General features: G+C 47.3%; 1 protein-coding gene across 4 annotated transcripts in view; it reads left to right on the top strand.

Annotated features, from left to right (window-relative positions):
- The window catches only part of LOC139056987 (uncharacterized), a 246,879-nt gene that overhangs the window by 124,167 nt on the left and 109,789 nt on the right, over nt 1-12,923 (top strand). For all 4 annotated transcript variants that reach the window (XM_070534770.1, XM_070534769.1, XM_070534772.1 and 1 more), the window contains exon 5: nt 8,577-8,680. In XM_070534770.1, coding sequence (XP_070390871.1) covers nt 8,577-8,680 — 104 coding nt within the window. The remainder of the gene's footprint in view (nt 1-8,576; nt 8,681-12,923) is intronic.

Below are 12,923 nucleotides of genomic sequence, written 5' to 3'. Positions count from 1 at the left end.
CATAGCTTTCAGCTGTTGTGACAGCTCACATATATCATGGGTAACATCAACAGCGTTGCTCAATCCGTGAGTCTCTGTGGCGGCCTGGCAAGTATACGTGGCCACTGTGGCCGGTCACTGCGGTGGTGGGTGCAAGTAGTGATACATTCTTCCTCTTGCGCATGCGGCAAAGAAGTGGGATGTTTGAGCGGGGTGGTAGCGTCAGCCTACAAATATACGGTCATGACAAAGTGCACTTCTTGAATCCGTGGGATTGCGGTTCCGCTCTGAAGTCCTGTCGATGGAAGAGAAATATTTTTTCTGAAGCCCTCTGCTTAACGCTGGTTCGTCTAAAACTTGGCTGTTCGCCGACTGCGCCATTGAAGCGAAGAAAAGACACGCAGTGCCGTTCCCTCCTAAATCTTTGTTTTATTCTTCTTCCTGAGGTAAGACATAACAAGTCTCAGTTTGAAGAAAACGTTTAGAAAGCCGTCGTCTGCGAGCTTTGGCCTCCATTCGTCGTTGCTGTTTTGCATCGTGGCCTTGCTGCCTTCGCCATTCGGGTTCTTCGGCTTCTTTTCGACCCTTGGTTGACCCTTGCACATTCGAATAGAGGAGTCGGACACGCCCCAACGACGTTTCCCTTCTGTGTTTAGAATAAGTTTGTTTCGACAAGAGACGATATGAACACTGACTTACAATCCCGGCACAATTTCGCGAGGACGATAACATATAAAACACGAAACACGGCACGTTTTCAAAGTAATGTCCAAGTCCTCACTCACTAAAGTAAAACACATATACCCACGCAAAAGCACAGTTGCACATACACTAAATGTCACATGTACAAAAGATGTTCCATATATACAGTGTGCACAATGGTTATGTACAATGATGATGGGACAGAACACTTTACACAATTTTGCACGAGATGTGTGTATACAAAAATGGTCATGTATACGAGAGCACACACACAAGAAGAAAACCCGGGCACCTTTATTCTATGCACAATAAATCAATACTTCTGATGGCCTGGCTACAAGAACTAGGCTGGTAGAAAATTAAGCCATACGCATCCATGAGCCACACACAGGAAACAGCATGACCACTGTCGAAGCAGCTCTTCTTCTCCAAGGAAGAACAACTCCTCTGGCAGAAGCGACAGTTGCTCAGAGTAAAGCCTCGCCAGAAGTGGAAAGAAAGCGCGGCAACGACGTCCCACGGCAACTGCCTCGCACCGCTTACGCCATAGACAAAAGGCCCCCGCAGCAATTAAAGTCGCCCGAAGCAGCACGTGAGTAGCGACCAGGTGTAATAAAGTGGTTAACTCCAAGGCCACAGAAACAGTATAGCGGGCCCTCCCGAATATACCGGCAACGACGCAGTGCAGTAGCGCATGTTTATTGGATTCTTGAAGGGGGCGATTCGGACACCGCGAAGATGAGACAACGCCCTGCCAATCTAGCCTGTCACCAGTTGGAATCCCTTGCCACCCTAGACGCCACATGAAGTCACGTGGGTGGCCTGGCAGGAATGACTGCGTTATCGCATCCCATGACACATTATTGGAACATGCGAGGCGCGTTCGGGGAACTAGACGAAGCAGTAAGGCTGCCATAGCGTCTACTACACGGGTTTCGAGAACGTCTACATTAGGACGTACCTGTTGTATGGGGCGATAAAATGCCACGGCCGTACAGTAAAATGTATGTGCGTGTAAAACATTTGGTCCGCGATTTAAGTGCACCCCCGGTAACATGTAATGAATATTTTGCGCCAAGGAAATACCAATCGAGTTCACGCGCAGGACACTGATGACGCTGTAACAGGCGGAGCAGAAATCGCAGAGAAAGCAGCCGGAAGCGGACAGACACTGATGGGAACGCGAACCCACCGCGAGAGCGTGGCTGCACAAGCGCCGCGCGACAGAGAAGTGCTGTACGGCCCGACCAGAAGAAGGAATCGAGAAAGGACTGCAAGGACCTAGTAATCCGTAATGGTGGCTGTACATGGTGAGAAACCTACAACGCGCAGCCGCAAAATACAGACTGTGCTAAGTACCTTCTTTCCAATAGAGTAAATTATACCCTTGAACTTCTTGGATATTTCGCCTTACATCTTCAAGAATTGAGAGCCACACAGAGTCTGATATGCCATCATAGGTATAATCAAGGCCTAAAATACGAAGAGAATATCTCTTTTGTAGACTGAAAAAAGGACTTAGGCGTGCCTGCGGTGAACCAATGAACAATTAACTACATTTTGAAAAATTTAGCGCAGAAACTGAAATATTTCTGTAATCAATGAAAATTCGAAGGCTATGGGTTAAGCTACCTTCATTACTGAGATATAATCTCATGTCATCAGCGAATGCTGCCACATTCACAACACCGCTGCAAGGCAGTGGGTGACCGCACACGCAAGGGTCTCTCACTAGTGAGCGCAGAAAGGGCTCAAGGCTGATCAGAAATATTACTTGGGTAGAGCGCACCGTGGACGAACACCACGATTAACGGCAAATGGTGCACTTTTATGACCATCAAGGAACAATGTACTTCGGATATTTGAATAAGCCTTACTAATGTGTTCAACAAAATTTGAGAAAAAGCAGAACGAGGTCAGTACACTAAATATGTACCTATGTTCAAGGCGATCAAATGCCCTTTTTTGATCTAGTGAAACTAAGAGACCGCGTGCTGACCTGGTCACCATGCATGTCATTATGTCATGCGTAACGAACGAAAGACTGTGTATTTTTCTGCCAGAGACTGAGCATGCATGATGGTGTCCTAGTAAGGAAGGCATCAGGCTTTCCAAACGCAGGGTGGCAGTAGTTGTGAAGGTTTTGTTGTCAACGTTGAGAGAAGCGTGATTGGCCTCCATTCCTCTCGACGAACTGCTGATGGATCGTGTTTAGCTATCACCACAATACGGCCATCGCAAAAACTGGACGGAACATAAAGGTTCTCAAAGGAGCGGCTGATAGCAGATACGAAAGTGGCACCAATATCTTCCCTGAACGTTAGATAAAACTCAACGGATAACCCATCTGACCCTGGGGCCAAGCCACGCTTCAGGGAAAATAATGTTGCCTTGACTTCATCCGGTCATTGTCGTGCACAAAGACGGTCAGCTGCCGCAGGTGGAACCTGAGGCAGCCGACTAAGCATTGCACGAAATCCTCGAAAGCCAGGATCTATTTGCATAGTTGTACGCGGCATGTTTTCGAAATGCGTCAAAAAGAGCGAATAATCACACGTGGGAGGCGACGTAACAGAAAGTGCTCTTGCGGCCGTAGAACCGAATGCATTCGCCTGTCTAAAAAGCGAGTTTCTTGAAAACAGCAGAACTTCAGGGTGTGCACACGGATTACGTCTGCACCGCCAAGCAGCACCTGACAAAGACGACGCTGCGATGAGGCGTTGGAAACGCTTCAGTAGCGCACGCTGCCATGACCGCATCAACGGCATCCGTAGATTGACCCGAAATGCAATACAGAACTTCGTTGCAGTATCCGCAAGCTCTTCCGACATACGTTGTGTGAGTGCACGTCCTTCAACTGAACGATGCAGATGCCACGGCACCTTGAACGCGTCACATGACACTGCGTCAGATCTAGAAACAGAGGCGTGCAAGACTCATCACAAAAAGAGCGTTAGCGCGCGTCATGTAGAACGCGAATGTCTAGGCGCTAAGGTTTTACTGATGAGGAAGTAGGGAAGCGAATTTCGAGTTTAAGTGGTCTGTGATCGGAACTCTAAACAGGGGATGAAGGTAATGTTATCAAATCAGATCGGGTGACATACCGAGCTAAATATCTTGGCAAATAGGTACGCTCTAACCTGCTTGGCGACACGCCGCGTCACCACGTCCAGGAAAATAAAGAACCGTGAAAAGATCGATCTGTATCCAGCAACGAAACGTGCTGGACAAGGTGACGCAACTCCCGTGCCTTCCAATCAGGGCGACCCCAGTCGGGGCCTTGCACATCTGCTCGGCTGTCTGAGACGCAGTAAAAATCCTCAACAGGCACCACGTGACAAACCTCCAGGAAGTACACGTCCAGGCCGCGAAAATATCGTTGGACTTAATGGCCTGCGAGGGTCCATATATCCACAAAATTCGTTACCTAAATTAATATAGTACGCCCTCAAATGCCAATATTCGCGCTGTCCCATCAAAGAAGACGTGACGATCTCACGAGAGACTTCTGTTGAAATAATAATACCAACTCCACTAGAGCTTGATGTTGCGAATGAGAAAAAACAGTCTAGGTTAAACATGCTTTTGAAAGTAAGGACATGTCTTATCATGAAAAAATTTGTTTCTTGCAAACACAGTATATCACATTTTTTTTTTTTTTGCGCGGGCCACGCTGATAATTTGGGCTTGTTTTGCAGGACTTCGGAACCCTTGTGCGTTTAAATAAATAACGTTCAAGGTGTCCTCCATGTTTAATTAAAAGTATCACCAAACTGACCTGGTCGTGTTCTCCAAGTTGGTGTCCCGAGAATAAGTCCGGGGGTTACGCAGTGCACACGTCACTTCTTCGACGCTCTCGAAGAAGGCGAGGTTTTTTGGGCCGCTGTAACTCGGTACTGCGATCTGGGCCACCGTCCGAGCCAGAAGCTTACGCATGGGAACGCTTCACGTCTCGTGGGGCCGCCATTTATATGTCGAGTTCATCCAGGCTTGGCGAGAGTTCCCCGCTGCTATCAATTCCGAGGCTGAAGCTGTTCTCTGATGAGGAAGATGTCGGTAGCGGTAGGGCGATGGGATTGATTTCATCGCCGCCGAAAACTTCGGCAGCCGGGGGCTCATTCAGATGTACCGGATGCGGCGTTGTAGGCAATGTAACTGAGGCGGATGAAGCCACAGCAGATTTCGTGGTTGTATCGACCATAGTAATCGCAAGATCAGGTATTTTTTCTGTGTTTAAAGCCTCGCTGCAGTGAGGAGGACTGACAGTAGCAGCCGGAGTGGGGGAGTTGTCGGCCACTGCATGCGTGTCCTGCTCTGCTTGGAAGGCCGGCGAACATGGCGTGTTGCGATTCGCCACGTCACGGGTTTCTTTTTCAGTACAGGAGGCCAGCTAACATGGCGCGTTGTGACTTCCCGAGCTGCACGCCTCTTATTTTCCATTTGTCGATGCTGGTTGATGTGGCGTCAGGGCATTTTCTTTGCTCAATGCGTCACGCGCAGTCGCAACCGCAGCTGCCGCCGGTGGTAAGGGTGGAAAGACTCCACCAGCAGCATCCAAGTATGAACGCCGCTCAGTGCACGCAACCGTAGGGTGACCATCCCCGTACCACCGACAAGTATGGTCACATCCGTCGCTTTCCTGGCCATGGACACCACAACAGCCACAGAACGCTCCGGTGCACTGTGCGCGGTAGTGGTCGCTTGAACTACACCGACGACACACGCGTTGCAAGCCGTAGTAGTCAAACGTTACACGATGATCAGAGACTCGCCGATAATTGGGGACCGCGGTTGTAGTACTCACTTCCTTACGAACGAAGCGTGTGCCTGTGAGCACGCCACGCCGTCCGCTCATAAGACCAGCGTTGACAGATAGAACCTTGCCGTATGGTGATAGTGCCTGCTTGAGGACTTCGTTCGGAACTAAGGACGGCAAAAAGAGGCAGGTTACGGTGGTGACCTGCAGGCTGACGGGAACGACAGGACAACGCTCGCCATTATTCAAAAGACTAGCACAAATAGCAGGGACAAAGACAGAGAAGACGAGAGGACGAGCGCTCGTCCTGTCGTCTTCTCTGTCTTTGTCCCTGCTATTTTGCGCTAGTCTTTTGAATAATGATGACACACCAACTAGCCCAGTTCTCTGCCTTTGATCACCGCTCGCCACCGATGACAAGGCTGCCAGCATCGACGATTAGAGTCATCCAAGCCATGCTCTTGACGGTGACTTGAAAGTTGAGGCCTCCCATGTGCTGAACGCAGTAGACCTCACAGAGGACAACCATTGAGGCCGTCGCGTCGACGACGGTCTCGGGAGCATTCTCCGTAGAGACCCCAACATCGAAGACGTGGGCCTTCGGGGGAGTCCTAGATGTTCAAGGTGGCATGGCATGAGAGGTGGATGTCCCCGACGTGGAACACGCAGGGACGTCAGCAGAAACTCTTAACTGTTCTTCCTATCTTCTTCTTCTTTCCTCGGCGAAAAAACCTGATGATACTTTCAGGAGGGGAAAGCTGCGATGACGGTCAATTGCCTTGCTTCTGCCGCTTCGCACATACTAACTTGTTTCTCGCTTGGCAAGCAAACTTGTCCTTATGCATTCTTCAAGGTGAGGTATGCAACGCTGTTTGGTTCGTTTTGGATGGTTTTGATGCTACGTTTGAGCTTCTTTTTTAGTGAAACGTATTCTGTCCATTGAGCTGCATGGGTGATTTCAGCGGATGCATGCACTATTCGCTTCACTTTGCTGGGTGTTGGTAGCCTCCGCCTTAAGAGGGTATGAGCCATCGCATTTTGGTTGCTTATGGGGGTATGAGCCATTGCTAACGAGGTGTATGAGCCGTTGGAACTTTGCTTGCTTACGGGTGTAGGAGCCCTTGCTGACGATGATATTTTTGCACCACTTCAATAGGCGCAGCGTATTTTAGGTATGAGCCGTTGCAATGAACCACTTAAGGCATCCGTCGTAATAAATTACCCTGTGTGCTTTACATCTAATGCTACCATCTGAGCATGAGGCACATCAACTGGGGGAGTCAAAATTTATTTTGGCCAGCTGGTGACGTTTTTCTATGCGCAAAGCATGCAAAACAAAGGAAGGCGCACAAGCATTTCTGCCTCCATCACATTTTCTAGTGCCAGTACCGCGGCGGGGAAATGAACCAGCCACCTAGTGCCGCACAGAGACCAGCATAAGGTCAACAATTCAATCCTGGGCCCCTTCGTATTCGGCGCCCGTGACGGAAGTGCAGCTGCTGTGGGGTTCTGCTGTTAACGAGTATGATCGAGACAGGTCGATTTCACTAAAGTATTGTGAAAGAGCCGTTGGGCGGTGCGTGACTGTAGCCGATGAGCTGGCTTTCCTTTGTAGGCCTCAATACCTCTATTGATGCGCTCGAACGTGGCTGTTGATTCGCTGAGTAGCTCTGCGCTAACACTCCAACATGGCATTTAAAAGCAACTTTTACAATGCATAGCGCAGGCTTCTGGACCAGTAGGTGCATGATGAACTTCAAAGAGTGGGTTCCAGCGAAACACAAAAGAAGCGCACACAAGGAAACAGCGTTAGATTTGGATGGACGAAGCAGTCCATGTCTAGCGCATTTTCCTTGTGCGCGCGTCCTTTGTGTTTCGCTGGAACCCTCTTTTTCAAGTTCTTTCATATTCGTCTCAGCGCCGGAAGGTTCTTCCACTGAGACACAAAGACGACCAAAAAATATCATGCGAGCTTACTTGTACCTTTCAGCATTTACAGGTTTGTTGCACTAAATTGAGCCCTAGTTTTACGTGCCGAAACGCCAAAGGACTGTGCCGCCATCACCAAGAGGCTTTTGGAAGGTTTAAGTACTCAGCACAGGCTCAATCTGCCGTATTCGTTCTGCTGGACACAGCTCGACCACACACGGTTAGGGACGAAGGATACAAACCCCAGTTGCTCGGGTCCATAGTGTCGTAAACCAAGAGGCACCTGCTGACGCAGAGGCCCTAGTGGGGCGCCGTGTATTGTAGGCTTGTGTGATGATTCGACTTTATTTATCCATTATCCAGGAAAAGCCTAAAAATCGCGTTGAATACAAAAATTTCGAGCAGGTTACATTTGTTCGTCCGTGTCGTATGCATGTCCGCTGTCATGGTTTCCACTGGGTCTGATATGATGACGTCATAGTTGACAGCAAAACATTGCAGTAGGTCACATGTGAAATTAAAGTGTTTTGGTTGTAAAGAGAGGCGCCAGCGCAGCAAAAGGCGTAGGCGCAGTAGCTATTTCTTTTATTTGCAGATAACACGATCTAAATGCTGGAGACATGACACAACTTCACAACTGAAATAAACAATTTCTCTCATCACACAGCAACTGGCCCTTAGTGGCCAGATGTTGGTGTTGGCTTCCGCTGATTGAGAACTGCGTGATACTCGTAATAGTGCAGCCTGATGCAGTGACGAGGTGTTTGGTGATTCAGACAATAAACGGACTTGGTTTGTTCAATTTACTTAAGTGTCACTTCTGTCGCAGCACGTAGGCGCAGAATCACGTTGCACTGTTTGCTATTAGTAATCAATAAGAGTGTAAAAACTATTTATGCAGAACATACCACAATGTAGACGACTAAATAGGTTGTTTTAAGATGTAATACCAGTCATGCCATCGGAAGATGTGCCCATAATTTAAAGGTTACAAACAAGGTAAATATGTACTTTCTGTATCCCCACATAAATATAAACAAAAGTTGTATTCATGGCGAGAGACGAAAAACGACCGAATGCCATGAGGCTCATGTTTGTTTATTGCGTCACATTTTTTTCGAATTAATAGCGTTGATAATATCCGCTAGGACTCACTGTGTATACCTCGATTTAAACCTGTCCATTCTCGATTTAAAAAATATTTTCGCAGGTGTTGCCCACTACGAGATCATAGACAAAGGCAAGATGGTGCACCTGTCTCAACACGTTGGAGATGAGGAAGGCACAACAAAATTTCCGACAAGCACTGGACTCGTGAGTCATAACGCATAAGCTAGAATCTCTTTGTCGATATTGGTAGTGAAGGTGATGCTTACACCGTTTATAGCTATTTGTCATGCAGGTCACTGGCCCGAATGCCAGGGCCAACGGAAAATATCAGGCGACAGAAAACGTGTACTGAGGCGCACAGTCTCTCTGATCCAACTGTGATTGAAGGCACAAAAAAAAGAATATCTGGAGTTTAGACACTTTGTCTCAATGGAAATGTACAATTTTGAGGAAAAGGGAAATGTAAGAACACAAAACGCTACTTCCCGCACGTTGGAGGGAAACTCGCACCTTCGCCGTTACCTGCGCGATACTCTACCAATTAGGCTATTGCGACGGCCGTCACTCAGTGGCGACCCCATCCACATTCTTGTTTATTTATGTATACGCAGCATAGATCTGGCCCTGGCAGTGTTATCCAATGCCATTCGTGATCATGGTCGATCATGCGGCAGATTATTTTAAAAAATAGGCATGCCATGGTGCACGAGCTGTAGGTGCAGCCAACTGGCCAGGTAAGCCTGGCGTGCTGCCTGAAGCCATTGATGCTGCCAGAGTCTAGATATTTGTTACCAATGAATGGGAAGGGCAAATAAATCTCAGTCTGCTTATTTTGACGGAAGGATGGCCGCAACCTTAGCTAAACAGGTAATCCCCAAACAATGCGGGAGGTGTGGCTTGAGCTGTCACTGGCGACAGGGCATCTTTTCGCCCACTCATATTGCTGTGGTCATTGTATTTATTGTCTTTTATTAAAATCCCGCATATTTCCCCGGTGTTTTCCTTGTTTTCGTTGTCTTGTGGTTCCAGATTTCTTGTAGCGAAAAATGAAGCCCCTCGTTTTAAATTTCTCTTGCAGCAATTATACCTTGTATGTTGAATAATGTGTAGCCAACAAACGCTCTTCATTGCTGGTGCGCGTAAACAGAGCTGGGCAGTCTCATCTATTGCTGGTTTCAATCTCGTAAAATTTCAACATTTGCGACACAATGAACCTCAGAAGACAAAGCTTTGACAGAACGGTGATACGAGCACCGCAGTTTCTACAGAAGGGCGTCAGACGCCTATCATAATTGTGTTCCGCGCACTGAGTGGTAAAAAAATTGATTTAGGAAAATATACGCTCCACATCTGGCTTCCAGAGCTCCGCATCAGCGGCTATGCTAGGTCGCATCAATTGAAGACATAGCTCTGGAGTGGCACGGAGAAGAAAGACGACAGGACGTTCACCTAAACCTAAACTTTAGTGCATGTCCTATCGTCTTTCTTGAGCGTTCCATACAGCGTTATCACTTCAATTGATGCAACTAACCAACTAGCCCGCAAATCCGCACTCTCTGATTTTATGCTAAGTTTCTCCGATGTGTTACATACTTCGCGTAGGATACCTACCCAGCTCATACAATCGAACGAATGCTTTCTGAGGTAATGCTCGAACTAATTAATACATGAACAGTAAAAAACGATATAATTGTTCACTCATATTGGCCTTGGAATTTCGTGTGTTTTATATTTAAATTATGGGATTTAGCATGCCAGAACCACCCACTGATTGTGAGGCAAGCTGTAGTGGGAGATTCCAAAAAAATTGGACAACCCGGTGTTCTTTAACACGCACCTAAATGTAAGTACACGTTTGTTCTCGCGTTTTGCCCCCAAAGAAATGCGACTGCCGCGGCCGGGATTCAACTCTGCCATCTGTAGTGCTTAGCAGCCCGACACCACAATCACTAAGCAAAGGCGGCGAGCAGTGTCGCTGAGTGTCTGCGTGTGTACCCGACGTGTGTACCCGAGGTCAAGGAAATGGGATCGAATCCAGGTCACGGCGGCCCCGTTTCGTCGGGGGCGAAAAGACACTTGTACTTAGATTTAGGTGTGCGGTAAAAAACCTCAGGTGGTCCAAATTTCTGGAGTCCTCCACTGCGGCGTGCCTCATGGTCAGAAAGTAGTTTTGGCATGTAAAACCCAACATTTAAATATATTATTCCGCAGTACACCCCTTTTTTTCGGCGTCCCGTCATTTAAGCTGTTTGCTAAGTACGCGTTTGTACAAACAAGCCTGGCTAGCCACTTTTCTGAAGCTCATAATCACATCAATATTTTGGCACGCCAAATGCGCGTATTTCTTTATTTTATTTTTGTGAGCGTCCCTACGTCTGTGTGTGTGCGTGCGTGTTTGTGTGTGTGTTTGTGTGTTACACTTGCCCTTTACCTTAGTCATCGTATTTTTTCTTGACGTTCGCGTATTCATTCGAGCAAGGAACCAACAATGAACCAACAGCGGCGCTGCAGGGGCGTTATATGCGCGCGTCCCATAACATGTGGTCAAGTGTCCTGTGACTTTATCCAAACAGGTACGCTGCTCCTCAACGAAGCGTTCACCGGGCTGCCGTCCCTGTGCCACCCCGCATCTATGCCGCTGCTGCACTGCTTGTTTGCCACAGTGTTTGCAAGCTCCTCCGTCACGCATCACAGTTCTTCCACTGCCGCTTAGCCTGCGGCCTTCTCTCGTGCCTCTTGAAGATTCGCACACAATCCCTTGCTGTTTGCCGCGAAGTAATGTTATCGAAATAGCGTCCAACGATGAATGTTGCTTATTCGAGTGCGGTATCGCAATCAGTGCCCTTTATTGAGCAAACTGAATCAGACAAAGAATGAAGAATATAATCTCCTAACACGGCTTTAATTTCCCCAAGAATCCGCAAGTGAACAACTTGCATGTTTAGGCCTCCCTAAATCACGCAACCTAATCTACTCGCCAGGGGAAAACTAAGAATGAAACTTTATAGCAGCGTGCGGTACTGATCTGTATTGCTAATCGTCATGTACTCAGAAAATTGTAAAGTTTCTTGGTGGGCGGGTTGGTGCATGGCCATGTTAGGAAGAGCTGCGCGTATAAAAAATGAACCAAGGAAACTGAGTTCTTTCCGTCAATTAGTTTTCTCTTGTGTGCATGCTTTTATACACACAACTCTTCCTAACGTATGATAATCATAAAAACTTGTCATAACTCGTCGTACTGAACTAACACACTCACATAAGAGAAGCGTACTTTTTAAATAAAGCGTACAGTTCAGTCGGTCTGCGTCTTCTCGGAAACAGTAGTACAAGTGGCGACTAGAGTGAGACTTTTCGCTGCCATCTAGTCCAGATTGCACGCCTGATATCAAGCAAACAATTTTACTTCGAAATGGGATGCGCAGGCAGACCGCTTCCTTGGTGTCATTTCCGCCGGCAAGCGTCGCGTCATAAGATTTCGCATTGATGTAGTTCGGCATAGCGTTGGGTGCGCGCTTTGGAATCCTTACATTTGCGCGCACGGGTTTACACGAAACATAAGAAAAAAAAAACAACGTGGTGTACGTTGCAAGATGTTTCTCGGTTTACTGGGGCATGCGCATGTAGCATTTCTGTTACAATCAGTTGCCGCTCAATCTCCTGCTCAGCAATCAACCATGATGAGTAGACATTGCATACTCAGTACTGAGGACAGACACCGTAAAAAACTAAGCAATCATGCGTAGCGAACCGAAAGGGTATCACATATTCTCCGTATTTGCTCCGCTAAAGCGTAACATGAAGATCCCGATAGTTGGTCACGCATGATATTCAAACTATGAGACAAGATTTTTTTGAGCCCAAAGGAAAACGCAAGGGAAGCAGTTCTCCTGTAGCACACTAAAGGATGTAATTCCTCCACATTTTTTTGTTGTCAGTTTGAAGCTGCACGCCAAGTTGAAGACGCAATCTTCTTTCTTTAAAAGGATTATTTTTGGCCTTTTGTCTGTTCTTTCTTTTTTCGGTAATTAGTGTTCGAAGAAGGGGTAAGCCAAAAAATCATTGATAACAGTTTATCCCTATCACAGATGTGATAGGCACAAGTTCTCACATTGGCGACACCCTACGCCTAAAACATGTTCTTTACGCTCTCTTGGCTTTTCAAGTGCTAAAATAAGTACAAGATTGTCTTTTTGTGTATGTATATGCACGGTAGCTTGCTCATTTGCACGAGTGGCTACAATATCACCAAGATGGGAGTGCGAAGGCGAAGGACAGGAAGGTTTGTCAGGAATCAATCCGCGATAGTTACCATGCACGAGAAACCAGGGGATAGCAGCTTTTCAACAAATACGTTGCTGTTTGGTTATTGATGTGCAAGGAGGGATCAGTACACTGGATGGAAACAAATTTAAATCTTGGCACTGCGCCGAGCGATGTCTTCCCTTAA

This window comes from Dermacentor albipictus, chromosome 3 (assembly GCF_038994185.2).
Source record: "Dermacentor albipictus isolate Rhodes 1998 colony chromosome 3, USDA_Dalb.pri_finalv2, whole genome shotgun sequence".
Taxonomy (NCBI): Eukaryota; Metazoa; Arthropoda; class Arachnida; order Ixodida; family Ixodidae; genus Dermacentor; species Dermacentor albipictus.
The sequence above is the reverse complement of the archived record's forward strand: the minus strand, read 5'-3'. Positions and strand labels throughout refer to the sequence as shown.